The sequence below is a fragment of the Melopsittacus undulatus genome, chromosome 17, assembly GCF_012275295.1.
Source record: "Melopsittacus undulatus isolate bMelUnd1 chromosome 17, bMelUnd1.mat.Z, whole genome shotgun sequence".
Lineage (NCBI taxonomy): Eukaryota > Metazoa > Chordata > Aves > Psittaciformes > Psittaculidae > Melopsittacus > Melopsittacus undulatus.
In genome coordinates, this window is record NC_047543.1 from 4,173,375 (window position 1) to 4,199,876 (window position 26,502).

The following is a 26,502-nucleotide window of genomic DNA, read 5'->3' on the forward strand; positions in this document are numbered from 1 at the left end:
CAGAAAGAAGCCAAGAAAAAATAAGCAGAAGGAAACCCCAAGAAAAACAACTGAAGGTCCTATTTTCTCTTGTTTTTTCCATTGGCATAAACCCAGTAAAAGGTCCAAATCTCAGCCCCAGAAGCCAGTTTCACCTAATCTTTGACATGTTATTCATGAACACTAATCTCAAATATATCCCCCGATAGGTTTCATTCTAATACGATGCTTGCACCACACAAAGGTCATTCACTGATTTTGCAGAACAATAGCAATTCCTGACCTATTCCATACATACCAACATGATAGAGACATTCAAAGGGAATTGTTTAGAATGTGCTCTCCTTCCCCATGCCTTTTTCTGTGTATTTGAAAGAAGCTCTTCTGTCTGTATTTTAAGGAGGATCTGACAAAAGACCTTCTCTGTCTTTCCTAACCATATTGGTAAGAGATACCTACTGGGCTTTATCAGCAGCCTGGTTCCTCCTCCGAAGGTAGGTCTTGCTACACTTCCTGAGTACACACTGCCAGAAGCTGCTTTACAAAATCTCCCAAGCTCTTCTGCCCATTCAGGTTCCATGGCAGGAGATAACCCTGGTTATCAAAATGAAACTGTATGTGCAAAATGGCTGTTAAATATCTCCATAAAATAAAGGCTAGGTTGTCTCTTCTCCATCTCCTAGCAGGTTGGTAAAGAGAAATGTTACCAGAAGCATTTCACTCTCCAGTCCTGAACACAACATTTCAGAGCAATATGTAACTGAGCAGTCAGAATGTCTGGCTAGGACACCTGGTCCAGGATTTCATAGCAGCATGACTTCTACAGGCTCTTCTCTCTCTGTTAATGCATATTAGGTAACATCTTTTAATAGGACAGAGACCTCCCAATCCTCTGAAGAGCCATTTTCTTCTTTTCTCTGTTTCTTGCTCATGTATAAGTAGCCCTTGAGGTACTCTTCAAAACAGATAAACATGAGCAGAAGAAAAGTCCATTCTTCTATACTGTCTGCAATGGCTCTTACTACCAAAGAATACCATACTGTGACTTCAGTGGGTCTAATATAGAGAAGGATTACAATGTATGGCACCCTGAACTACCAGTTTGATGAGCTATTACATACATAGGTTTGTGGCAAAATTCCTGGCTAAAAGCAAAAGTCTTACCTGTTTCCAGAAGCAGACAGGTCCATAGCCAGAACTTGATGGCACTGATGTGGCTTGGTCCTTTTACAGTGAGAAACCCTTCTGTGCAAGATCTCAGAGTTCAGGGCAGTAGAGAGCTTCATCAGAATGCAGCTTCTGACTGCATCTCATCTGTAGCGTTCCTGGATGCACCAACTTGCCCTGCAATTCCTTTATCACAGGACACCAGACTCTTTGGCACTTGTATTCATCCATCTTCCCACCAGCTTCTTCATTGCCTGAAGCCAGAAAGTTAGTGCTGCTTTTTCAGACTTTCTCCTTGGTTAGAAAGTTGTCTATACCTTTGGAAGACCCTAGTCTGCTTTAGACATAACAGCTTTTCAGAGCACAAACACATACCTTAATCCCAGCACAACATCTTTTGTCCAGCCTAGGACCACAAAGTTTCCTAAATAACTTAGAGTTGAAGCTCCCTTAGAAACTCCAATGAATTTCAAAAGCAGTGCTGTCAATGTTTCCCTTATTCTACTCCACTTTTTCCTGTTACAAATCACCTACAACTGCACAACTGTTTCAGCTTCCATTATCGAATAAAGCTTCTTTGAATCTCAGTTCAAGTACTCACTTCTTTCACCTGTGCATTTATAGCCCTGGGCTTTCTAAAGCCTTTATATCACATAGCAAGGGCTTTCATCTACACCTGCTGACAAGGCAAGGAGCCAAATGAAGAGCAAAGACTTTGATTTGTGGCATGTGTAGAGACAACACCTACTGCTGGGGGCAGGGGTTTGTTCGCGGTTTGGGTTGGGGTTTTGTTCATTCGACCTATTTACTGGATGGCATCAAACCTAAAACGTTGTAAGGACAATCAACACTTCGACCAGTAGGGAGCAGGAGAGATCAAGGGAAGGCAGGAAGTTCGCAGCAATGTGTCGGGTTTAATCAGGCTCTTTTTTGGGGAAACGATAGCCAGCAGACTGCAGGGGTCGCTTTCTTATATTGTATTTTACTGCTATATAAGACAACAGAAAGATTCGGTTGTACAAGCAGATATTTAACATTTACCATTCTCGTGTAGTTTGGTATTGTTTAACAACAATAAAGCAATCAGTTTATCTTATTCGAAATATCTGTGAAAGGTTATATGATGAGAAGGTGAAATAAAGCCTGGTTTGCCATCCCAATTGATTTCCTAGTGGTGCACAGGAGGGTATGAAAAAACTGGCCATGGGAGTACCACTTAGGTTATGAATCCTCTAGTGATGGAAATGAAGGCTCTGGTGTCCTACACCAATGTGAATGAGTATTTGAGACAATAGGGACAATGTCTTTATCTGCCTGATAAATTTCTGCAGGGGTCAACATTACTCCTCCATAGCCACACATTTGTAGATCCCTTTTTTTTTTCTTGTGATGTGTTGCAGGATTTTAGTTCTCCCAAAGCTGCAAGGCACAACCAAGGGCTACTCAGGAAAATGCCATTCCTTGACTTGCAGAGACACAGAAATAGCACACCCAGTCTGAGCTTGCAGAGACACAGGATGGTACTCCCAGTCTGAGCCTTGCCTGGGAGACTGGGAAAGGTGTGGAGTACAAGATAAAAAGGTTCAGAGTGTCATCAGAAAACCAGGATACAAATACTAGTGAAAGGCTCCCTCTGATACACATTATGTGGTAGAATGCACTAAATAAGCATTTTACTAGTTTGGGATTTCCATGCAAATTTCACTTATCTTCTGCATAGGGTAAAGGTCTTCCTGTAGGTGTCTGCAGGGTCTGAGTGACCAACTTTACAAAACTTAACTAAACAGACCTTACTATGTACTCTGTAGAGGCTGTCTTGAAGCTAGCAGTAACTCAGTCAATGTGTGAAAAACCTTCTTCCCCCTTCAGGATGTGGTTAACTTGTTTTTCAAAACAAGAAGGAGTTAATCTTGCAGGGTGTAATTTAGTCATACATGTTGACAACAGCATCCTGCCTGCTGCCTGTGAGAGGAAGGCGAGTTGAGGAATGTGTGTGGTGGGGTCTTTTTGACTACTAACCAGGTTGCTATGGAAACTATCGCTCCATCAAACTACCATATGTTATTTCCTGTTGGCCTCTTCCTAGTATCAGTGAGTGGAAAAAAACAGCATGTTTTAGACATGCAGCTCTTCTTGCTGTGATGCAAAATATCTTTCTGGGATCTCTTCAAAGTGATCTGAAAGACCAGACCTTGTTTGAATCCCCAAGTCTACAATTCATGGCCCTTCTGATGCTTTTTAATGTGACAACCTCCACTTCCTTGTACAAAGTCTACAAAAGACAAATTCAATCAACAAGAAATCTAGGTTATCAAAACTGTATTTCTAATCATAGTGGTCATCAGGACAGTTGGATTTCAGTAATCAACATCCCAAATTCAGAAGAAAAAGCACAAAACGAACTAACATTTTGGCTTAGTAAAGCTTTATTTTGGTCACTACCACAGGAACCTAAAATGCACATGCCATACACTTTGCAGAAGAAATACAGGTTTAATAAAGAAATGCTTCTATGGTTGAATATTATCTGGTTGAAGTGAATAACTTGAGATGCAACCCAGGTCTTCTCTTCTACTCTAGAAAATTATTGTTATTAAAGCTATCTAAAATACATTAAAGGTGCAAATAGCATCTACTTTGCCTCAGTTCTCTCAACTGCAAGACATCAGTTCACAGACAGTAATGCAATATGCCTCTAAAAGATATTTTAAAAGTATCATATGCCTATAATGAGGATTGGATTTTTCAAAACTATTGAAGTAGGTGAGCTGCATCGATTCAAAGGCTATTCAAATTCTGCTTAGCAAAAGAATGAGGAAAAATACACTCTCCTCAAGCACAGAGAGAAAAGAAATAGCAAAAGTGGTTACAACTCTTTAAATCAGCTAGGCAGGATCCAACAGAATAAAAAGTCTTAAGGGGAAGGTGCTGTATTGTGTTCTGGATGGTTATAGTCAGCAGATATGACACTGGCTGTTCATCCCATTGTGCTGCTGATACACTCTCCCTCCTGCTTGTTTTCAGGTTGCTGTTGCCTTGCTTCTTCACTGTCTGCAAGAGCAAAGTGTGGGTTAAACTACATTTAAGGCAATTGGACCTACATGCCACTATTTCATAGCTGTCCAATCAAGACAGGCAGACTCACAAAACTTAGGCTGGACTATCTTTTCTGCCTCTTCGGATGCCTTAAGTTAAAAATCCTGCCCCCTTCACTCTTTCCTCCACTACTTCACCCATTAGTGCTTTGGAAGCCTTGCTTTTGTCTCCTTTTTTGGGTTTTCTCCAGGCTTTGTGCTCCACTTGAAATAGTCCAAGAGATACCTCTGAGGCACTTCTGGTGATACCCAAAGCAAGCTGGCTGCAGAGAAAATCTGAGGCCCAACCACCAAGCCCTGAGCTTTGGCTACAGAAAGTGGCTCTTTTCTTTGTGATTTGCGAGGGAGCTTTTTAGTTGTTTTGGGGGATTGTTGGTTTTGGGAGGAGTTTTTTGTCATGGTTTAGGGGGGGTCCCAGAAATCTACAGGGGTTATTTAAAGGAAACAGGACCAGATGGAAAGCTATCATTGTTTGTGGGGTTAGAGAGGTACACAAAGAGAAAGATGTCTTTCCTGGCATCTGCTTCCAGTATTTCTACCGATCAAGATGTGTGCTTCCTTACCTCAGAAAAGAAACAGCTTGATACTCATGAGTGTATTGAAGGCGATGCTTTTTGCCAGCAGGACTCTTAAACCCAATACAGCCATAGACAGCATGTTCGCTTTTTCCACTTCGGTACCTGCTCAGTGATAGAGAAAAGATGGGAGAGATCATGGTCTAGATTTGGATAGTGTGATATTGGCAGAAAGTGGGGGGGGGGGGGGGGGGAGGGGGGGGGGGGGAACAGGTAATAGTTTAAGGGAAAGAAACAGCAACAAAGGAAAAGATAGTAGAGAAACATGGCAACACCAAGGGAGGAGGATGTCTGTTTGCTTCCTGTTGCTTGTCTGCTACTAAGCTAGCTACCTTGAAAAAGCAGGTTGTCTTTGATGAATATGTTGTCGTCTGATTCCTCTACCCCTGAGAAAATACATTTCCATGCCTTAATTCTCCAACATAGTAATGGAACTTCACAATCTATTTGGATAACTAACCTTGTGCAGAGGTGTCTGTGGTTTTGCAAACCTCCCCCATTTCTGGGTCTTCAGCATTCTCTTCTGTAGCACAATAAAGAAAAGGCATTATAAACTTTATCTACATTTTAAAAAGGATTAAAACAAGGCTTTCATACGACCCAGTACAGCCAAAGCTGCACCACAGAATTGTACCTGCCAAGCTTGTGCTGGTTGTGATGGTGCTGCTGTTGATACTGGCCGTGCAGCTCACCTCTGTGCCACTTGTCACACTCACCACCTTAATAGTATCATACAACCCCTCCGGTGTCAAAATGGATGCACTTGGTTCATATACGACTTCATTAGAGGACATGTCCAAGCTGATGTTCTTCGTATAGACATTCCTTGCCAAACAAGCTGCTTTCCTAGTGCTGTCATCTTCTTTCAGTTTCTTTGATTTCATCAAAATGACTTGTGGGACAGAACTTGTTTGGATGTCTGTGAAAATAGACATGGTTTGGGCATGATTTGATGAAGATGTTTTAGAAATTTGACTGTGAAAATTTCTTTAAACCAAGAACACTTTGCTGCAGGCAATGAGCTATGTGCTACCTTCGGCTGAGGAGAAACAAACCTTCTCTTGTCAGCAGAAGAAACAAAGTGCTAAACTCTTTTGAAAAGGCATAAAACTTTTTACATGAGAGACCAGCACATCATCACATCAGCATTTCTGTAAGCATCTGAAATGGCAAGTTTGCTCAGTCTTCAAATATTACCTTCAAATCAATGTAGACTGATGTCAGAATAACAGAATTTGGCAGTTTCCTCTGGTCTTACATTTACAACTGAAGATTCAGTGGCTTGAAAAACATTTCTTCAGGATGGTAACTTTGTATTCTATTGTCCCTTTGGAATTGGAAGTGGACTTAAATTGTTCCAAAACAGACATTTATTCCCATGCAAGATATCCTACAGACCTGTACTAGGATTAGGCAGCGCCTAAGCAAACCCCCTACCCTCCTGGAATGAGAGCAAGATACTTTAGGTATGTAAAATTACATGGGACACCTTTGCACCACTTTAAAAACCTCTGAAATCATCGTAACAAGTTTTAAGGTGTGCACCTGGATATTTAGGGTAACAAAGATCAACCTAACAAACTTCCCTGCTGCCCCAACATTCCTGCTTCCACCGGAAAGCGGGGGGTGACATCCACCTTTTTTGTACATATGAAATTCCAGATAAAGATAGGAGGAACTGAGGCTTCTTAGAATCTCTACGAACCTCATCTGCATTTTCAAAGCATAGCCATTTTGGTAGCCAGTTTTCTTTTATTCTAAGTGGCCTTGGATATGCAGCAGTTGTGAAACTGAAGCCCAAGGATATTTAACCTCCTTCCTCCTCTGTTTCCATGCCAGAGGAATTATTTACCTGGTGTGATGCCAGTGTCAAAAACTCACTTCTCACATCAGAGAGTTAAAGATCTGTCTCAAAACCTCTCTCCACTGCCACTAAACTCTGTATTCCTGCTCAAAATGAGGCAGAGAAAATCCACTGGAGGATAGGACACACCACACTGAGCCAGAGTGCTATCCAGGCTGGGATTTGAGGATCATGGGGTAATAGTGATATACAGAAGTAGCCCGGTTGTCCCTGTGAAGTCTTCCTAAGCAGATACAAGCTGAGGATTTAGCTTGAAGCCCCAGCCAGAATGTCTGCACTCTAGAGATTATTGCAGCAGAAAATTCTTACAATGAACCCAAACCATCAGATTCTTTCCCCACTTTAATTTTAACATAGATTTTAGAATTAAAACCATGTTACTTACTTGGTTCAACCGTGAGAGTCGTACCACTTCCAAACACCAGCTTACCACACTGATAATACTTGCTTCAATAACTACCTCTTTCCCCATGGTATTTGAAAGTGTTGTAAAAACAGAAGAAAAAAGACAGATATTTGTCCTACTTACCCACGTATGCAAAACCAAAAGGGTATCCAGAGCCACATTTTCTTCCAAACATGGAAAGGGAAAGACAATCATTAAATAGTTCAGTGATTTCAAAAAGCTTGACTGTAAAAAGTTTCCAAGTTCTTCCTTCTGTCTTTTCAAAACCCGGTGAGCTCTGTATTCCCAGGATAAATAGAAATAGTAAAATAATGTTATATTTGTTTCCTTAATGATTTCAGTCACCCATGTCCTTTCTTCTCCTAAATATATTGCCTTTTTTCCTTCTGTGGGTATTTGTACAGAGCCCTGTGCTGTTTATACTACTGTGGTAGCCCTTGTGCCAGGCACAGTGATATATTTCATCACAAAAACTGCCTCTTCCTTCTTTTTCACTGTGCAGATTACAGAGGCAGTCATATGACTTCTCCAGTGGTTTTTGACCCACATGAAGGAACATGAAGTGGCTTTCAAATAACAGCTGAAAATAATATGCTAAAGGTTGAATTATAAGTGAAAACATGGAGATTACATGAGGCATCTGAAAAGTCCCATGGAGTTAAGCTGGACAGAAAGCAGGAAAGAAAAGTCAATACTTTTAGTGCTACCTCAAAGCATATATGAAACTGCTTCTGGGCTGCAAGAAGCTGTCCACTTTTTCACTTTGCTTTTGGTGTCTGTGCTCAGGAGCATGAGGAATGTACCTTATGTTGTCTCTTTGAGCTGGTGTGTGGTGGTGATTTGGTGCCTTAAAAAGTCTTTGTGCTGTTTTAACTAAGATCAGAAAGTAAGCAAAATGATTGTTCTTTGTTAAGTAAAAGCACTGTACTCATGGAAGTGGCTATTAAAGAGTAAATGAATTACTGCAGATTGATCACATCCTTCATTGTTCGACACTGTAGGGCACCGTGTTTCCACCTTCAAAAGAAGTGAGTGAGACATTTTTGTACAGCGGCTCAGCCTTTTTCAATCACTGTGTTACGTAGTTCACACCATGGTAGCCAGTTTTACAAAAACATTTGGTTTTACTCAGTGGCAGGTGGTGTCTTCTCTTTCCTGTCCTTTGAAGAGCTCGATTTTACTTTCCTCTGTATCTACACTGCTCTACTTCTGAACAATCCAGCACTGTTGCAAAGAGGTTGCTATACACTAAAAGTAACATTATCAGCATTGCTTTTTCTGGCAGATAGGGTAGTGTTAATCTCTCACTCAAATATTGCCCATACTGATCAAAAAGGAATATTGTTCCCTTTGAGCTGTTAGAGCTGTTCTCACTTAAAGGTTTGTCTTTTAAGAAACATCAAGAGAGTTAAGGTGACCTATTTTTCTGCCCATCATTAACTTTTGGTTTAGCTTCATTCTCCACTTTCTAACTCTTTCTGGACATTCAACTATTTATCTTCTCAAGGCCGATTTTATGCCCAATAAAAATCAGTACATGTTTATGAATGGTTCAGAAGCGATTCTGGTTTGGCTGATGGTGGTTTAAGGGAATCTGTTGGCCTTGGTGTGTTATAGTTGCTTATTTACTCAGGAATTTGGTTTTTAATATTTCTTGAGTGCCCTTTTTATACAGGTCTGGGGAGGTTTTTCATGATTCTGTGCACCACTTTTTCTTAGTTTCTTTGATCCTGTGAACTAGATTATTTGAGTTGGCTTGGGGCTTCTGATTCATTTATATGTGCCTTTAACTGATTTTGAAGGTGGGGAACATTTAGTTATGGTTAACTCAAGTTTGTTTTTTTAATTGATTTTTATCTTACTTTAATGACTTTGATTAATGGTTACCTGGAATTGTGGATGAGTTTCTGAATCCTCAAATCCAGTTCTAAGACACAAAAGGAAATAGCATTAATTCATCCTGTTCACAAATCCGTGTGCTTCCATGTTGCATTACTCAAGGTTTTTATCTACATTATTGTTTTTACCAAATACAAAGGTATAGTTCTCATTTTTAATCACTGTTTTTATTCCTACTACTATATTTCCCATTGTTAACACAGGCATCTTCATCTGCTGTTCCCTTTATTGTATCAAATTATTTTCTCCTCCTTATTGACTCGCTCTTCCAGGAACCTTGCAGAGTTGGCTGATGTGATATTCCCATCTCTTGAACTGCTGGCAGGGCAAAGAGAACAAGTTCTAAATACCTCCTGCAAAAGACCTGGGTACTTCTCCCACACCCTTTCCAGTAAGACCTCATCCTCCTTGTCACTGAGATCTCAGATGCAGTTAAACAGCCTTTTCCCATTCGAGTGGTCACAGAAACACACCTGCCTTCACAGCCTCACACAAACCACACACTTGGATTTGTTTGGTTTAAAAGTAGAGTTCTGCCTTTGATTTTTCTTTCTCTGCCCTGGTACACCCCCAGGAAAAAACTGCAGAAGGTTTTCCAGTACTGCCAGTGATGAGTCAGAACATTACGGCTATTGGTGTTCCACAAGATGATAATGAACATGTGTCCTTCTGTTCTGTTTCAGAGGAAATGAAATGAGAGGCAGTTTCCCTTTCCTCTAGAAAAGTGTCCTAGGCACTGATTGGCAGGAAAACTTCTGGTGGGCAACAGGTAACGTGTTGCTGTAGGGCCAACTGGATCTCCCTGCAAGGAAGGACTGCAGGGTGCTGCTGGGACTTCAGAGCTGGCCCTGGAGGATGGCACACCTTCATCCCAGTGGCCCCACATCCTTTAGTGCTGGTGGGCGGCTGCTCTGAGCACAGGTCTGCTTGAACAAGGCACTTCTAAGCAGATGTGCTGCCCACTCAGTGCCCTCCACTCTAGCCCAGCACCCTAGTTCTACAAACCCCCATTGAATGCTGACACTTCTCCACCTCCTTCTTCCTTGGCAAGAACAGGTGTCTGCACCTGAGAAATGGCACCTGTGACCACAGGAGACAAGGATGAACAGGCAGGTACAGCTCAATCTCTTCATCTGCTCCACTGCTTTCTTGGGCTTCGCTGTGTGATCTTCAGGATCCAGCAGATGCAAACACAGATCCTCACACTCCTTCTTCTATTACAGCCTCAGATCTGGAAGAGAAACACAGACTTCCTTTTTGTCCTGTGAGCTCCCAAATCACCCTCTCTACTTTCCCCATTCCCCCTGTTTGCACCTCAAGCAGAAAAACTCATAGACTGAACTAAGTCGACCTGAACTGTGCCTAAAACTAGAGCAGGGCTATTAAGACCTCACCAGCTGGGCCATGACTGGGTACCTGTCCTAGTGGGAACTGAAGGAAACAGCAAAACTTGTTTCCAAAGGTGAAGTGATTTCAGACTGTGAGAGGCCTGAGGATTGCCTTGAAACATGGGAAGAATGGTAACAGAAGCTTAACTACTGTCCTATACAGCTCCAAGGTCCAATATGGGACCCGGACAGCACGTATGTGTTAAAGCTCAGGTGGATTTCCTGTCTCTGTGTGAACGGCACAGAAGTAGCGAGCAGAGTCCTGAGGCTGCAGGGCATGCAGGGACAAAGATGACTTGGATTGCAAATTGTCCCAGGACATTGTGGCTCGACCTTCCACCGCTGCTGCGTATTCTGTAGCACCCAATGACCACGAAAGGGACACCCACTCGAGTCTGCCTCCGGGTGCCTGACGGTACCACCGAAAGGGGTAATTCTCGAAGTTGTAGCCGTATGCGCGGCAGGAGAGGAGCACGGAGTCCCCGGGCGCTCGCAGCCCTCCACCGGCCTCCTCCAGCCTGAAGTGCACCCACATCCCTGCGGACAGAGAGCGCAGGCAGCAGAGAAGGGCACAACCACGACCGTTGTTCACCTGCACCCCCCGGCTCCCCTCGCCCCAACAGAGCGACCGCCACCACCCTCCTCTCTCCCAGCAAAGCCCCGCGACCACAGCAGTGCCTGCCTGCCCTTCTCGGAGCTGAGCCGCGCCTGGTGCCGGCACAGGGGCCGCGACCACGGTACGAAACCTTCCCTCTGCCTTCCGTCTTCCTTCCTCTTCTCTTCCTACCTCTTCTCTCACCATCCCTTCCCTTTGCTTTCCCTTCGCCAGTCCTGTCCCTCTCCTCTTCCCCAGCCCCGGGCTCGGTGCCCTCCCCGCCGGCCCTCACCTGCCGACCCCAAGGCCAACGCCAAGGCCAGCAGCCACGGGCCCAGCGCGGGGACCATCGTGCGGGAGCCGGAGAGAAGCTGAGCGGAGTCGGGCTCGGGCCCGCTCCTGCCCGCCCCGCCTCTCGGCTCCTCACCGGGCAGCGCCGACGCCTCCGCCCGCCTCCAACAGACCCGCCCCGGCCCGGGTGACAGCACGGGGTGTGAGACACGGCCAGAGCAGGTCCTGCTCCCCTCTCTGCCCACACATCTGCTCTGCCCAGGTTTCACACATCTCTGGGCCGCTGACAGCACCCAGACACAATGAGACCGCCCCCCCCGTCTCTGATCCCAGGCACAGCCTGCTGATTTGCCACGGAGATGGGCTGTGATCCCTGTGAACATGCAGGAGGGAACAGCTGAAGAGGAGGAAGCTGATGTTGTTCAGACGCCCCCCAGGTATCTCCCACTGTGGTCCCTGCAGGGCGCAGTAATAGAGCGCACTGTCCTCCAGCTCCAGCCCAGAGATGAAGAGTGTCCCGGAGTTCTTATCAGCCCGGCAGGAAAACCTCTTGCGAAAAAAAGGGGCTGTGTGGCTATAAGAGCCTCCCCGGCCCTTACTCTGCATCAAGTACTGCAGGGGTTCACCGGGACGCTGCCGATACCAGGCCACGTAAACATAAGAGGCATTGGAGCTGTAAGTACATTTTAAGGTAGCGGTATTCCCTGCCGACCACCACACTTCAGACACTGTCGCTTGGATCTCATCACTCTGAAATGCAACTGAGAAAAAACAAATCAGGGGCATTCAGTTAATACTTTACTCTCACTGGCACAAGAAAAAGGCCCACAAAAGGGTCAGTTGAAGGGGGCAATCATGTTGCCAGACAACGAAGTTGCCAATGTCTTTGGGTACCCCTGAGAAGAAGGGGGCCAAGGGAAGAAGGAAAGGCACAGAGACTGGCTGGGTGACAGGGAATATTCTGAAGCCCTCCACAGAATTAATCAGTGCATCTGAGACTCAGCAGATGAGAAATGGCAATGCCGGAAAAGGAGCTCTTGCTGAAAAGCCAGGACCACCATGATGTGCAGAGATGGCTTTCCCCTGCACCTGTTTCCCTGGAACAGGCCTCTGATGTTGCAGCACACTACTTCTCACAGCTTGTGCACCACTGGTGGGGCCCCAGCCACTCTCTGTTAAAGCTCAGCTTGATTTATTGTCTCCATGTAAACGGCACAGAAGTAGCGGGCAGAGTCCTGAGGCTGCAGGACACACAGGGACAGAGATGATTCAAGCTCTGAACTATCCCGGGAGGCATTTACTCGACTCTCCACGGATTGAACAAATTTAATGACTGAAGATTCAAAGCTGATGTGTGACACCCACTCGAGTTTGCCTCCGGGTGCCTGACGGTACCACTGGATTTCGTAATTCTCGAAGGTGAAGGCAGTTGCCCGGCAGGAGAGGAGCACGGAGTCCCCCGCCGCTCGCAGCCCTCCGCCGGTCTCCTCCAGCCTGACCTGCGCCCACACCCCTGCGGATGGCGAGCGCAGGCAGCCGGGCAGGGCGCAACCAGGATCCGAGGCGTTCTCCCGTGCCCCCGGCTCTCCCGCCCCGACACAGCGACCGCAGCAACTCTCCCCTCTCCAGGCAAAGCCCGATCCCGGGACAGGGCCCCGCCTGACCGCTTCGGGACTGAGCCGCGCCTGAGGCCGACACAGGGGCCGCGACCGCGGGACAAAACCTTCCCTCTGCCTTCCCTCTCCTTCTTTTCCTGCTGCCTTCCCTTCCTGCTCTACCCTCAGTTCCCTTCCCTCCTCTTTCCTTCCCTTCTTTCTCTCTGCTTTCCCTTCACCAGTCTTGTCCTTGGCTCCATTCTTTCCCTGTCCCTCTCCCTTCCTCGGTCCCGAGCTCGCTGCCCTCCCAGCCCGAAGCTCACCTGCCGACCCCATGGCCAGGGCCAGCAGCCAAAGCCCCAGCCCGGACACCATCATGCGGGAGCCGGAGAGGAGCCGAGCGGAGACGCGCTCGGGCCTGCTGCTGTCCGCAAAGCAGCCTCGGCACCTCACCGGGGCAGCGCCCACGCCTCTACCCACCCCTAACAGACCCGCCCCGGACCGGCCCCACGGTACCGGGCCCGGAGAAGTGAGGGGGGATATTGCGGGGAGGGTGGCGGTGCACAGGAGGAGCGCGGCGCCCCGACAGAGAGGGGCTCCCGGCACTCGACGTTTGGAATTCCGGCTTTTCTCTTCGCCTGTAGATCCGAGGAAGGACGGCTTTCCTGGAAATGGCCAAACACCTGCCTCCGAATGAGAAGTAGGGATCAATTCCTTACTTTACTTTTCCCTCACCTATTAAACCGTCTTGATCTAAACCTACGAGTTTTCTCTCTTTTACCCTTCCACTTCTCTCCCCCGTCCTGCTGACGGGGCATTGAGTGAATGCCTCTGTGGTGCTTTGCTGCCTGTCGGGGCTCACCCACAATAGGAGGGAAGAAACTGTGTCACTTGAAAAAGGGGGAAATGTTCTCAACCTCTACTGCTCGAACTGTCAGTGCCCCAGGAGAGCAGAGACCCTTGTGCCCAACCAGTCTCAAAGCATCCTTAATAAAGTGTTATTCTGTTAACTCAGAGTGTCACAGCTTTTGCACCCGGGGCGGGCTCAGCAGCTTTCTGTTAAAGCTCAGATGCTTTTCCTGTTTCCGTGTGTGTCAACGGCACAGAAGTAGCGAGCAGAATCCTGAGGCTGCAGGGCACTCAGGAACAGAGATGACACAGAACGGGAATTGTCCAGGGAGGCATTAGCTCGACCCTGCACGGACTGCACAAAGTGAGTGACTGAAGAATCATACCAGATGTATGACACACACTCGAGTCTGCCTCCGGGTGCTTGACGGTACCACGAAATCCCTGTATCAGCAAAACTAAAGCCGTATCCGCGGCAGGAGAGGAGCACGGAGTCCCCCGCCGCTCGCAGCCCTCCGCCGGTCTCCTCCACCCGCATCTGCGCCCACACCCCTGTGGACAGAGAGCGCAGGCAGACGGGCAGGGAGCAACCAAGACTCGAGGAGTTCTCCCCCGACCCCGGTTCTCCCGTCCCGACACGCGACCGCAGCAACTCTCCCCTCTCCCGGCAAAGCCCCGATCCCGGGACAAGGGCCCGGTTTGACCGCTTCCAGGCTCAGTCGCGTCAACTGCCTACAACGGGGACGAGACCGCGGGTAGAAACCCTTCCCTTTGCCTTTACTTTCCATCTCTTACGTTCTCTTCCATTCTCCCTTCACTCTGCCTTCACTTTGCCAATCCTTCTCTGCCCCCCTCCTTTCCCTGTCCGTCTCTTCTTCCCCGTCTCTGCCCCCTTCTCCAGTCCCACGCTCGCTGCCCTGCTCCACTGGCGCTCACCTGCCGACCCCAACACCAAAGCTAAGGCCAGCAGCCACGGGCCCAGCGCGGCCACCATCATGTGGGAGCCAGAGAGGAGACGAGCCCGCTCCGTTACTGCCCGCCCCTCCGCCAGGACCCGACTCCATCAGACCCGCCCCGGATCGGCCTCCGGTGCCGCGGCCCTTTTGCAGCATAAAAAGGGGAGGGACGGGGTGGGCAGTACGGCACAGGGGGAGCTCGGTGCTCCGGCTGACGGAAGCTCCCGGTCCGCGACGTTTGGAGTTATGGCTTTTGTACGTGCCCGAAGGCGCGAGGAAGGACGGCTTTCCTGGAAATTTTCTAACACTTGCCTCCGAATGAGAAGTAGGGAATTAATTCCTTACTTTAGTTTTCCCTCACATATTAAACCGACTTTATCTAAACCTATGAGCTTTCCCTCTTTTACCCTTCCAGTTCTCTCCCCCGTCCTGCTGACGGGGCACTGAGTGAGTGTCTCTGTGGAGTCTGTCGGGGCTCACCCACAACGGGAGGGAAGGAACTGTGTCACTTGAAAGAGGGGGAGATTTTCTCAACCTCTACTGCTCGATCTGTCAGTGCCCCAGGAGAGCCGAGACCTTTGTGCCCAACCAGTCTCAAAGCATCCTTAATAAAGTGTTATTCTCTTAACTGAAAATGTTAGATCTTCATGTGCACCAGCAGTGACTGGCAGTAGGTAACATAGAGTGGGCAGACCTGCTGAGGGGTCCCCCTGACGCTGCCTGCACGTTCTCCTGAACAAGGCAGTGAACCTCCCTCCAAACCAGCAGAACTGTTGGGTGAAGGGTCTTTTAACGGGACCTTGACAGACTGGTTGGGGATAAGGGTCTCGGCTTTCTTTGGGTGCTGAAGGACAACTCAAACAGCAGAAGCTGCGAAAATCTCTCTCCCTATCACGTGACAGACCTGAAGATGGTGGAAGAGACCAGAAACCGAGAGCACAGAGCCCCACGATAGGAGCTTGGGACTGTGCACAGCCCATTTTGGAATAGGTTTATCCCGAAGGATTACAGCCCTTGAGAAGAAACCACCTCGGAGCATTTTGTGAAGGCCTGCTGACCACGGAAAGGAGGACGTTAGAGATGAAGGGTTATCAATTTATCCCCAACAACCTATCCCCCCGGTGCCACATGGTGAGAGGAGGTAAGTCAGGAGTAAAGCTAAAAATGGGAAGAAGGGAGGATGCATGAGGACAAGGTGGATTTTATTTTCACTCTGCTTTTTCTGCTTCTCACATTCCTGCTCCCTTCAGTGGAGGGTCAATTACATTTCCTTCAGTGTGCAAGAAAGGACAGGAATCCTCGTGATGAACACTGATGGTCCCTCAGTCCCTGCCGACAGCCTGAGCTCTCCCTCATCGATGTTGCAGCACTCACTCGCCCCACAGCTTTTGCACCCGGGGCGGGATCACCAGCTTTCTTATAAAGCTCGGCTGCTTTTCTTGTCTCCGTGTGAGGATATGTGGCACAGTAGTAGCGAGCAGAGTCCTGAGGCTGCAGGGCACTCAGGAACAGAGATGACTCAGACCGGGAATTGTCCCGGGAGGCATTAGCTCGACCCTGCACGGACTGCACAAAGTGAGTGACTGAAGAATCATAGCTGATGTATGACACCCACTCGAGTCTGCCTCCGGCTGCCTGACGGTACCACCGAACACCGGTAATCGGTACCGTAGAGCCGTATGCCCGGCAGGAGAGGAGCACGGAGTCTCCCGCCGCTCGCAGCCCTCCGCCGGTCTCCTCCACCCGCATCTGCGCCCACACCCCTGTGGACAGAGAGCGCAGGCAGACGGGCAGGGAGCAACCGAGGCCCGAGGCCCTTCACTCTCCCCCGGGGCGCCCCGACACCGGCACAGGGACCGCCGCCACCCTCCTCTGTCCCGGCAAATCCCAGCGCCCGGGACAGGGCCCGCCTGCCCTCCTTTAGCTGAGCCGCTCCAGCGCGGGACAATAGGGCTATGACCCTGGGAGGAAACCTTTCCTCTGCCTTCCCTCTCCTTCTCTTCCTTCTTTCCCTCCCTTTCCTCTCCCTCTGCTTTCCAGTTCCATCTTTCCGCTTCTCTTACGTTCCCTTCCCTCTTCTTTCCCTTCCCCAATCCTGTCTTTCTCGCAGAACCTCCCCTGTCCCTCTCCCTTTCTTGCTTCCCTCCCCGCCAGTCACTCACCTGCCAGCCCCAAGGCCAAGGCCAGAAGCCAGGGACCCAGCGCGGGCAGCATCATGCGGGAGCCTGAGAAGATCCTAGCGGAGTCAAGCACGGACCGAATCCTGCTCCCCCCAGTGCCTCTGTCCACCTCCAACCGCCCCGCCCCGGAGGTTCCGCGTTCACTTCGCAGCAGGACAAGGAGCGGAGATATCGCGGGGTGAGCTGCGGGCACAGGAAGAGCGCGGGGCCCCGGGAAAAGGAGGTTCCTGGGCCTCGACGTTGCAGCACTCACACGTCCCACAGCTTTTGCACCCGGGGCGGACTCAGCAGCTTTCTGTTAAAGCTCAGCTGCTTTTCTTGTCTCCGTGTGAAGAAGTACTGTGCAGAAGAACTGTGCAGAAGTACTGTGCAGAAGTAGCGAGCAGAGTCCTGAGGCTGCAGGGCACTCAGCAACAGAGATGACACAGAACGGGAATTGTCCCGAGAGGCATTAGCTCGGTTTTCCACGGACTGCACAAATATAATGACTGAAGAATCAAAGCTGATGTGTGACACCCACTCGAGTCTGCCTCCGGGTGCTTGACGGTACCACCAAACGGTGGTACCCTCCAACCTAATGCCGTATCCGCGGCAGGAGAGGAGCACGAAGTCCCCCGCCGCTCGCAGCCCTCCGCCGGTCTCCTCCAGCCTGACCTGCGCCCACACCCCTGTGGACAGAGAGCGCAGGCAGACGGGCAGGGAGCAACCACGACCGGAGGCGTTCTCCCCCGACCCCGGCTCTCCCGTCCCGACACGCGACCGCAGCAACTCTCCTCTCTCCCGGCACAGCCCCGATCCCAGGACAAGGGCCCTGTTTGACCGCTTCCAGGCTCAGTCGCGTCAACTGCCTACAACGGGGACGAGACCGCGGGTCGAAACCCTTCCCTTTGCCTTTACTTTCCATCTCTTATCTTCTCTTCCATTCTCCCTTCACTCTGCCTTCACTTTGCCAATCCTTCTCTGTCCCCCTCCTTTCTCTGTCCGTCTCTTCTTCCCCGTCTCTCCCCCCTTCTCCAGTCCCACGCTCGCTGCCCTGCTCCACTGGCGCTCACCTGCCGACCCCAACACCAAAGCTAAGGCCAGCAGCCACGGGCCCAGCGCGGCCACCATCATGTGGGAGCCAGACAGGAGACGAGCCCGCTCCGTTACTGCCCGCCCCTCCGCCAGGACCCGACTCCATCAGACCCGCCCCGGATCGGCCTCCGGTGCCGCGGCCCTTTTGCAGCATAAAAAGGGGAGGGACGGGGTGGGCAGTACAGCACAGGGGGAGCTCGGTGCTCCGGCAGATGGAAGCTCCCGGTAAGACGTTTGGAGTTATGGCTCTTGTACGTGCCGGTAGGCGCGAGGAAGGACAGCTTTCCTGGAAATTTTCTAACACTTGCCTCCGAATATGAAGTAGGGAATTAATTCCTTACTTTAGTTTTCCTTCACCTATTAAACCGACTTTATCTGAACCGATGAGTTTTCTCTCTTTTACCCTTCCAGTTCTCTCCCCCGTCCTGCTGACGGGGCACTGAGTGAGTGTCTCTATGGTGCTTCGCTGCCTGTCGGGGCTCACCTACAATGGGAGGGAAGGAACTGTGTGACTTGAAAGAGGGGGAGATTTTCTCAACCTCTACTGCTCGATCTGTCAGTGCCCCAGGAGAGCCGAGACCCTTGTGCCCAACCAGTCTCAAAGCATCCTTAATAAAGTGTTATTCTCTTAACTGAGAGTGTCAGCCCTTCATGGGCACCAGCAGTGACTGGCAGTAGGTAACATAGAGTGGGCAGACCTGCTGAGGGGTCCCCCTGACGCTGCCTGCACGTTCTCCTGAACAAGGCAGTGAACCTCCCTCCAATCCAGCAAGACTGTTGGGTGAAGGGTCTTTATAACGGGACCTTGACAGACTGGTTGGGGATAAGGGTCTCGGCTTTCTTTGGGTGCTGAAGGACAACTCAAACAGCAGAAGCTGCGAAAATCTCTCTCCCTATCACGTGACAGACCTGAAGATGGTGGAAGAGACGAGAAACCAAGAGCCACAGAGCCCCACGATAGGAGCTTGGGACTGTGCACAGCCCATTTTGGAACAGGTTTATCCCGATGGTTTGCAGCCCTTGAGAAGAAACCACCTGAAAGCACTTTGTTAAGGCCTGCTGACCACGGAAAGGAGGACGTTAGAGATGAAGTGTTATCAATTTATCCCACAACCCATCCCGCAGTAAAGTCCGCAGTAAAGCTAAAAATGGGAAGAAGGGAGGGTGCATGAGGACAAGGTGGATTTTATTTTCACTCTGCTTTTTCTGCTTCTCACATTCCTGCTCCCTTTAGTGGAGGATCAATTACATTTCCTTCAGTGTGCAAGAAAGGACAGGAATCCCTGTGATGAACACTGATGCTCCCTCAGTCCCTGCCGACAGCCCTGAGCTCTCTCTCATAGTTGTTGCAGCACTCACTCGGCCCACAGCTTTTGCACCCGGGGCGGGCTCAGCAGCTTTCTGTTAAAGCTCAAATGCTTTTCCTGTCTCCGTGTTAGACCATGCGGCACAGAAGTAGCGAGCAGAGTCCTGAGGCTGCAGGGCACTCAGGAACAGAGATGACTCAGACTGGGAATTGTCCCGGGAGACATTAGCTCCACTATCCACGGATTGCGCGTATTTAATGACTGAAGAATCAAAGCTGATGTATGCCACCCACTCGACTCTGCCTCCGGGTGCCTGACGGTACCACCGAACACCGGCAATCGCAAACCTAAAGCCGTATCCGCGGCAGGAGAGGAGCACGGAGTCCCCAGGCGCTCGCAGCCCTCCGCCGGTCTCCTCCAGCCTGACCTGCGCCCACACCCCTGTGGACAGAGAGCGCAGGCAGACGAGCAGGGAGCAACCTCGGCCCGAGGCTGTTCACCCTCCGCCCCGGCGCCCCGAGCCCTGCACAGGGACCGCCGCCACCCCCGTCTGTCCCGGCAAATCCCAGCGCCCGAGACAGGGCCCGCCTGCCCTCCTTTAGCTGAGCCGCTCCAGCGCGGGACAACAGGGCTATGACCCTGGGAGGAAACCTTTCCTCTGCCTTCCCTCTCCTTCTCTTCCTTCTTTACCTCCCTTTCCTCTCCCTCTGCTTTCCCGTTCCATCTTTCCGCTTCTCTTACGTTCCCTTCCCTCTTCTTTCCCTTCCCCAATCCTGTCTTTGTTGCAGAACCTCCCCTGTCCCTCTCCCTTTCTTGCTGCCCTCCCCGCCATTCACTCACCTGCCAGCCCCAAGGCCAAGGCCAGCAGCCACGGACCCAGCGCGGGCAGCATCATGCGGGAGCCTGAGAAGATCCTAGCGGAGTCGAGCACGGACCGAATCCTGCTCCCCCCAGTGCCTCTGTCCGCCTCCCACCGCCCCGCCCCGGAGGTTCCGCGTTCACTTCGCAGCAGGACAAGGAGCGGAGATATCGCTGGTTGGGCTGCGGGCACAGGAAGAGCGCGGGGCCCCGGGAAAAGGAGGTTCCTGGGCCTCGACGTTGCAGCACTCACTCGTCCCACAGCTTTTGCACTCTGGGCGGACACAACAGCTTTCTGTTAAAGCTCGGCTGCTTTTCTTGTCTCCGTGTGAAGAAGAGGTGCTGTGCAGAAGTAGCGAGCAGAGTCCTGAGGCTGCAGGGCACTCAGCAACAGAGATGACTCAGAACGGGAATTGTCCCGGGAGATATTAGCTCGTCTTTCCACGGATTGCACAAATTTAATGACTGAAGAATCAAAGCTGATGTATGACACCCACTCGAGTCTGCCTCCGGGTACTTGACGATACCACCAAATGCTTCTACCCACCCACCTGAAGCCGTATCCGCGGCAGGAGAGGAGCACGGAGTCCCCAGGCGCTCGCAGCCCTCCGCCGGTCTCCTCCAGACTGCCCTGCGCCCACACCCCTGTGGACAGAGAGCGCAGGCAGACGGGCAGGACGGAACCACGACCCGAGGCGTTCTCCCCCGACCCCGGCTCTCCCGTCCCGACACGCGACCGCAGCAACTCTCCCCTCTCCCGGAAAAGCCCCGATCCCGGGACAAGGGCCCCGTTTGACCGCTTCCAGGCTCAGTCGCGTCAACTGCCCATAACGGGGCCGAGACCGCGGGTCGAAACCCTTCCCTTTGCCTTTACTTTTATCTCTTATCTTCTCTTCCATTCTCCCTTCACTCTGCCTTCACTTTGCCAATCCTTCACTGTCCCCCTCCTTTCTCTGTCCGTCTCTTCTTCCCCGTCTCTCCCCCCTTCTCCAGTCCCACGCTCGCTGCCCTGCTCCACTGGAGCTCACCTGCCGACCCCAAGACCAAAGCTAAGGCCAGCAGCCACGGGCCCAGCGCGGCCACCATCATGTGGGAGCCAGACAGGAGACGAGCCCGCTCCGTTACTGCCCGCCCCTCCGCCAGGACCCGACTCCATCAGACCCGCCCCGGATCGGCCTCCGGTGCCCTGGTCCCTTTGCAGCATAAAAAGGGGAGGGACGGGGTGGGCAGTACGGCACAGGAGGAGCTCGGTGCTCCGGCTGACGGAAGCTCCCGGTCCTCGATGTTTGGAGTTATGGCTCTTGTACGTGCCGGTAGGCGCGAGGAAGGACAGCTTTCCTGGAAATTTTCTAACACTTGCCTCCGAATGAGAAGTAGGGAATTAATTCCTTACTTTAGTTTTCCTTCACCTATTAAACCGACTTTATCTAAACCGATGAATTTTCTCTCTTTTACCCTTCCAGTTCTCTCCCCCGTCCTGCTGACGGGGCACTGAGTGAGTGTCTCTATGGTGCTTCGCTGCCTGTCGGGGCTCACCTACAATGGGAGGGACGGAACTGTGTGACTTGAAAGAGGGGGAGATTTTCTCAACGTCTACTGCTCGATCTGTCAGTGCCCCAGGAGAGCCGAGACCTTTGTGCCCAACCAGTCTCAAAGCATCCTTAATACAGTGTTATTCTCTTAACTGAAAATGTTAGTTCTTCATGGGCACCAGCAGTGACTGGCAGTAGGTAACATAGAGTGGGCAGACCTGCTGAGGGGTCCCCCTGACGCTGCCTGCACGTTCCCTGAACAAGGCAGTGAACCTCCCTCCAAATCAGCAAGACTGTTGGGTGAAGGGTCTTTTAACGGGACCTTGACAGACTGGTTGGGGATAAGGGTCTCGGCTTTCTTTGGGTGCTGAAGGACAACTCAAACAGCAGAAGCTGCGAAAATCTCTCTCCCTATCACGTGACAGATCTGAAGATGGTGGAAGAGACCAGAAACCAAGAGCCACAGAGCCCCACCATAGGAGCTTGGAACTGTGCACAGCCCATTTTGGAATAGGTTTATCCCGAAGGATTACAGCCCTTGAGAAGAAACCACCTCGGAGCATTTTGTGAATGCGTGCTGACCACGGAAAGGAGGACATAAGAATAAAGAAGTGTTATCAATTTATCCCACACCCCATCCCCCCGGTGCTAAATGTTGAGAGGAGGTAAGTCAGGAGTAAAGCTAAATCTGGGAAGAAGGGAGGATGCATGAGGACAAGGTGGATTTTATTTTCACTCTGCTTTTTCTGCTTCTCACATTCCTGCTCCCTTTAGTGGAGGGTCAATTACATTTCCTTCAGTGTGCAAGAAAGGACAGAAATCCCTGTGATGAACACTGATGGTCCCTCAGTCCCTGCCGACAGCCTGAGCTCTCCCTCATCCATGTTGCAGCACTCACTCGGCCCACAGCTTTTGCACCCGAGGCGAGCTCAGCAGCTTTCTGTTAAAGCTCAGATGCTTTTCCTGTCTCCGTGTGAGGATATGTGGCACAGTAGTAGCGAGCAGAGTCCTGAGGCTGCAGGGCACTCAGGAACAGAGATGACTCAGACTGGGAATTGTCCCGGGAGGCATTAGCTCGACCCTGCACGGACTGCACAAATGTAATGACTGAAGAATTATAGCTGATGTATGACACCCACTCGGGTGTGCCTCCGGCTGCCTGACGGTACCACCGAACACTGGGAATCGCAAACCTAAAGCCGTATCCGCGGCAGGAGAGGAGCACGAAGTCCCCCGCCGCTCGCAGCCCTCCGCCGGTCTCCTCCAGACTGCCCTGCGCCCACACCCCTGTGGACAGAGAGCGCAGGCAGACGGGCAGGGAGCAACCACGACCCGAGGCGTTCTCCCCCGACCCCGGCTCTCCCGTCCCGACACGCGACCGCAGCAACTCTCCCCTCTCCCGGCAAAGCCCCGATCCAGGCACAGGGCCCCGTTTGACCGCTTCCAGGGGCTCAGTCGCGTCAACTGCCCATAACGGGGCCGAGACCGCGGGTCGAAACCCTTCCCTTTGCCTTTACTTTTATCTCTTATCTTCTCTTCCATTCTCCCTTCACTCTGCCTTCACTTTGCCAACCCTTCACTGTCCCCCTCCTTTCTCTGTCCGTCTCTTCTTCCCCGTCTCTCCCCCCTTCTCCAGTCCCACGCTCGCTGCCCTGCTCCACTGGCGCTCACCTGCCGACCCCAACACCAAAGCTAAGGCCAGCAGCCACGGGCCCAGCGCGGCCACCATCATGTGGGAGCCAGACAGGAGACGAGCCCGCTCCGTTACTGCCCGCCCCGCCGCCAGGACCCGACTCCATCAGACCCACCCCGGATCGGCCTCCGGTGCCCTGGTCCCTTTGCAGCATAAAAAGGGGAGGGACGGGGTGGGCAGTACGGCACAGGAGGAGCTCGGTGCTCCGGCTGACGGAAGCTCCCGGGCCTCGATGTTTGGAGTTATGGCTTTTGTACGTGCCCGAAGGCGCGAGGAAGGACGGCTTTCCTGGAAATTTTCTAACACTTGCCTCCGAATGTGAAGTAGGGAATTAATTCCTTACTTTACTTTTCCTTCACATATTAAACCGACTTGATCTAAACCGATGAGCTTTCCCTCTTTTACCCTTCCAGTTCTCTCCCCCGTCCTGCTGACGGGGCACTGAGTGAGTGTCTCTATGGTGCTTCGCTGCCTGTCGGGGCTCACCTACAATGGGAGGGACGGAACTGTGTGACTTGAAAGAGGGGGAGATTTTCTCAACCTCTACTGCTCGATCTGTCAGTGCCCCAAGAGAGCCGAGACCTTTGTGCCCAACCAGTCTCAAAGCATCCTTAATACAGTGTTATTCTCTTATCTGAAAATGTTAGTTCTTCATGGGCACCAGCAGTGACTGGCAGCAGGTAACATAGAGTGGGCAGACCTGCTGAGGGGTCCGCCTGACGCTGCCTGTGTTTTTCCCTGAACCAACCAGTCGAATCTCTCTCCAATCCAGCAGGACTGTTGGGTGAAGGGTCTCTATGATGGGACACTGACAGAGTGGTGGGGCACACAGGTCTCGGCTTTCCTGGTGTGATGATTGGCAAATTAAACACCAGAGGCTGAGAAAATCTCTCCCCATTTCACGTGACAGACCTGAAGATGGTGGAAGAGACCAGAAACCGAGAGCCACAGAGCCCCACCATAGGAGTTTGGAACTGTGCACAGCCCATTTTGGAACAGGTTTATCCCGAAGGATTGCAGCTCCTGGGAAGAGGAATTCCGGGAGCATTTTCTGAAGGCCTGCTGACCACGGAAAGGAGGACGTAAGAATACAGATGAAGTGTTATCAATTTACCCCAGAACCAATCGCTCCGGTGCTCCCTAGAAAGACGAAGTAGAAAAGTCAAGAGTGAAGCTAAATCTGGGAAGAAGGGAGGGTGCATGAAGACAAGGTGGATTTTATCTTTACTCTGCTTTTTCTGCTTCTCACATTCCTGCTTTGTTTATTATAGGATCAATTACATTTCCTTCAGTGTGCAAGAAAGGACAGAAATCCCTGTGGTGAACACTGATGGTCCCTCAGTCCCTGCCAACAGCCCTGAGCTCTCCCTCATCCATGTTGCAGCACTCACTCGCCCCACAGCTTTTGCACCCGGGGCGGGCATAGCAGTTTTCTGTTAAAGCTCAGCTGCTTTTCCTTTCTGTGTGTACCGGCGGCACAGTAGTAGCGAGCAGAGTCCTGAGGCTGCAGCGCACTCAGGGACAGAGATGCTTCAGAGCGGGAGTTGTCCCGAGAGACATTGACTCGACCTTCCACCGCTGCTGCTGTTTCAGTCGATTGGGGATGGATTGAGGACACCCACTCGAATCCGCCTCCGGGTGCCTGACGGTACCACAGAATGGTGTAAACCCTGAAGTTGAAGCCGTATCCGCGGCAGGAGAGGAGCACGGAGTCCCCGGGTGCTCGCAGCCCTCCGCCGGTCTCCTCCAGCCTGAGCTGCCCCCACACCCCTGCGGATTGAGAGTGCAGGCAGTCGGGCAGGGCTCAACCTCTGTCCGAGGCCGTCCACCCGACCCCCGGCTCTCCCACCCTGGCACAGAGACAGCCGCCACCTTCCTCCTCCCTGCAAATCCCAGAGCCCGCCGGACACAACCTACCCTCTGCCTTCCCTCTTCCTCTCCATCACTTTCCTCTCCTTCTGCCTTCCCTTCCCATCTCTTTCTTTCATCTTCCCTTCGCTATTCCTGTCCCTGTCTCTTCCTATTTCCCGTCCCTCTCCCCTTCCCCAGCCCCGTGATCGCTGCCCTCCCCTCCCGGCGCTCACCTGCCGGCCCCAGTGCCAAGGCCACGAGCCACGGGCCCATCTCGGGCATCATCATGAGGGAGAGCATCTGAGCGGAGCCGCGCTCTTGCCCGGTCCTGCCCGCCCCGCCTCCTTGTCCCCTCGCAGAGCAGCACCGCCCCCAAGAGCCCAGCCCCGGACCGGCCCCCGGTGCCGCGGCCCCTTGGGGCCCGGAGCAGGGGCTGTGGGTATCTCAGGGAGGGCTGCGGGGCATAGGAGGAGAGCTTCGCCCCGGCAGACGGAGGCTCCGGCCCTGCTCTCACACCACCTCTGCAGCGCTGTCCCGGCCCTGCCACGCTATGAGGAAGGGGGTCCGGCTCCATCCCAGCTCGCCCTGGCCCCGCTCCCATCCCCTGCTCGCGGGGACAAATGAGACAGTGCGGAAACAACCTTCCACAGCTTTGTCGCCTTGCCCCACACTCCTTTTTGCCGCTGTGAGCTCCCCCTTCCTTCTGCCATTGCAGCCCCTTCGAGCTGCGGTTCATCCTTCCAAGGTCTTGCAACTTACTATTGCCTTTGTTTCTTGCTGGGCCATAAGGCTGTCCTGTGTGTGACCAGTAACATGGCATTATGTCTTCTGTGCTTTCTACACTGAGGACACAGAAGACGTGGACAGCTGGAGATGCTGCTAGAGATTTGATGAGGCTGCAGGTATCTGCTGGGGCTCTCAGGAACTGAATCTCCTTGCCAGCCTTCTCTGGATGGTTAGTAACCCCATGGACATCAGGGTCCACGTAGCTAGAACTGCTTCATCTCAGCTACTGCCAGCTTTCTGCACATTTGCCCTGCCTGTACTCTTGTTACCCCTACCTGTCACATCTTTACCACACTCAGAGCCCTGTTATCCCCTTGTTACAACTCTAAACCCAACAGCTCAGAGGTGGTGAAGAGAAGGTAGTTGAAATCGTCAGGTCATTTTCACTATTCTTTCTTCAGCTTTTCCCTTTATTAGTATTTTCCAAAGAAGTAGACTTTCTGCTGACTGGGATGTATGTGGGAGGATCTCATCATCTAACCATAAGCAGCACAGAGAAGGATACCCTGCATGGTGCTGAAGGCATTAAGGTAAAAGCTGCCTTCCTGCATCTTGGCTACTC

The 26,502-nt window shown here is 51.3% G+C and overlaps 2 protein-coding genes and 2 gene segments (V, D, J or C); all 4 read right to left on the reverse strand.

Annotated features, from left to right (window-relative positions):
- Positions 1-26,502, reverse strand: part of LOC101879045 (M1-specific T cell receptor alpha chain-like) — a 53,365-nt gene that overhangs the window by 17,157 nt on the left and 9,706 nt on the right. The window lies entirely within an intron of this gene.
- LOC101878711 (Ig heavy chain Mem5-like) lies at positions 3,595-25,439 on the reverse strand. Its single transcript, XM_034070012.1, has 8 exons — positions 25,388-25,439; positions 24,778-25,073; positions 22,075-22,092; positions 7,066-7,123; positions 5,451-5,735; positions 5,277-5,339; positions 4,805-4,921; positions 3,595-4,197 (listed from the first exon to the last, which is right to left on the reverse strand). Exons 1-7 carry the CDS (start codon positions 25,437-25,439, stop codon positions 4,806-4,808), a joined length of 888 nt encoding a protein of 295 aa, XP_033925903.1. The 3' UTR covers positions 3,595-4,197; position 4,805.
- Positions 12,094-13,229, reverse strand: LOC115947228 (immunoglobulin heavy variable 3-48-like). The segment is given in 2 exon segments: positions 12,094-12,772; positions 13,178-13,229. Coding segments are annotated over 2 exon segments (390 nt in total).
- On the reverse strand, positions 20,001-21,164 carry LOC117435850 (Ig heavy chain V region 3-like). The segment is given in 2 exon segments: positions 20,001-20,723; positions 21,107-21,164. Coding segments are annotated over 2 exon segments (405 nt in total).

What these genes read in the sequence shown, in the direction of transcription:
- LOC101878711 (XM_034070012.1), bottom strand. Translation starts at nt 25,439, where the DNA reads ATGATGCCCGAGATGGGCCCGTGGCTCGTGGCCTTGGCACTGGGGCCG. An exon ending in CTTGGCACTGGGGCCGGCAG is followed by an intron (nt 25,074 to 25,387) that starts GTGAGCGCCGGG and finishes CTCAATCCGCAG; the next exon opens with GGGTGTGGGGGCAGCTCAGG. An exon ending in CACAGACACCTCTGCACAAG is followed by an intron (nt 4,922 to 5,276) that starts GTTAGTTATCCA and finishes ATCACTGAGCAG; the next exon opens with GTACCGAAGTGGAAAAAGCG.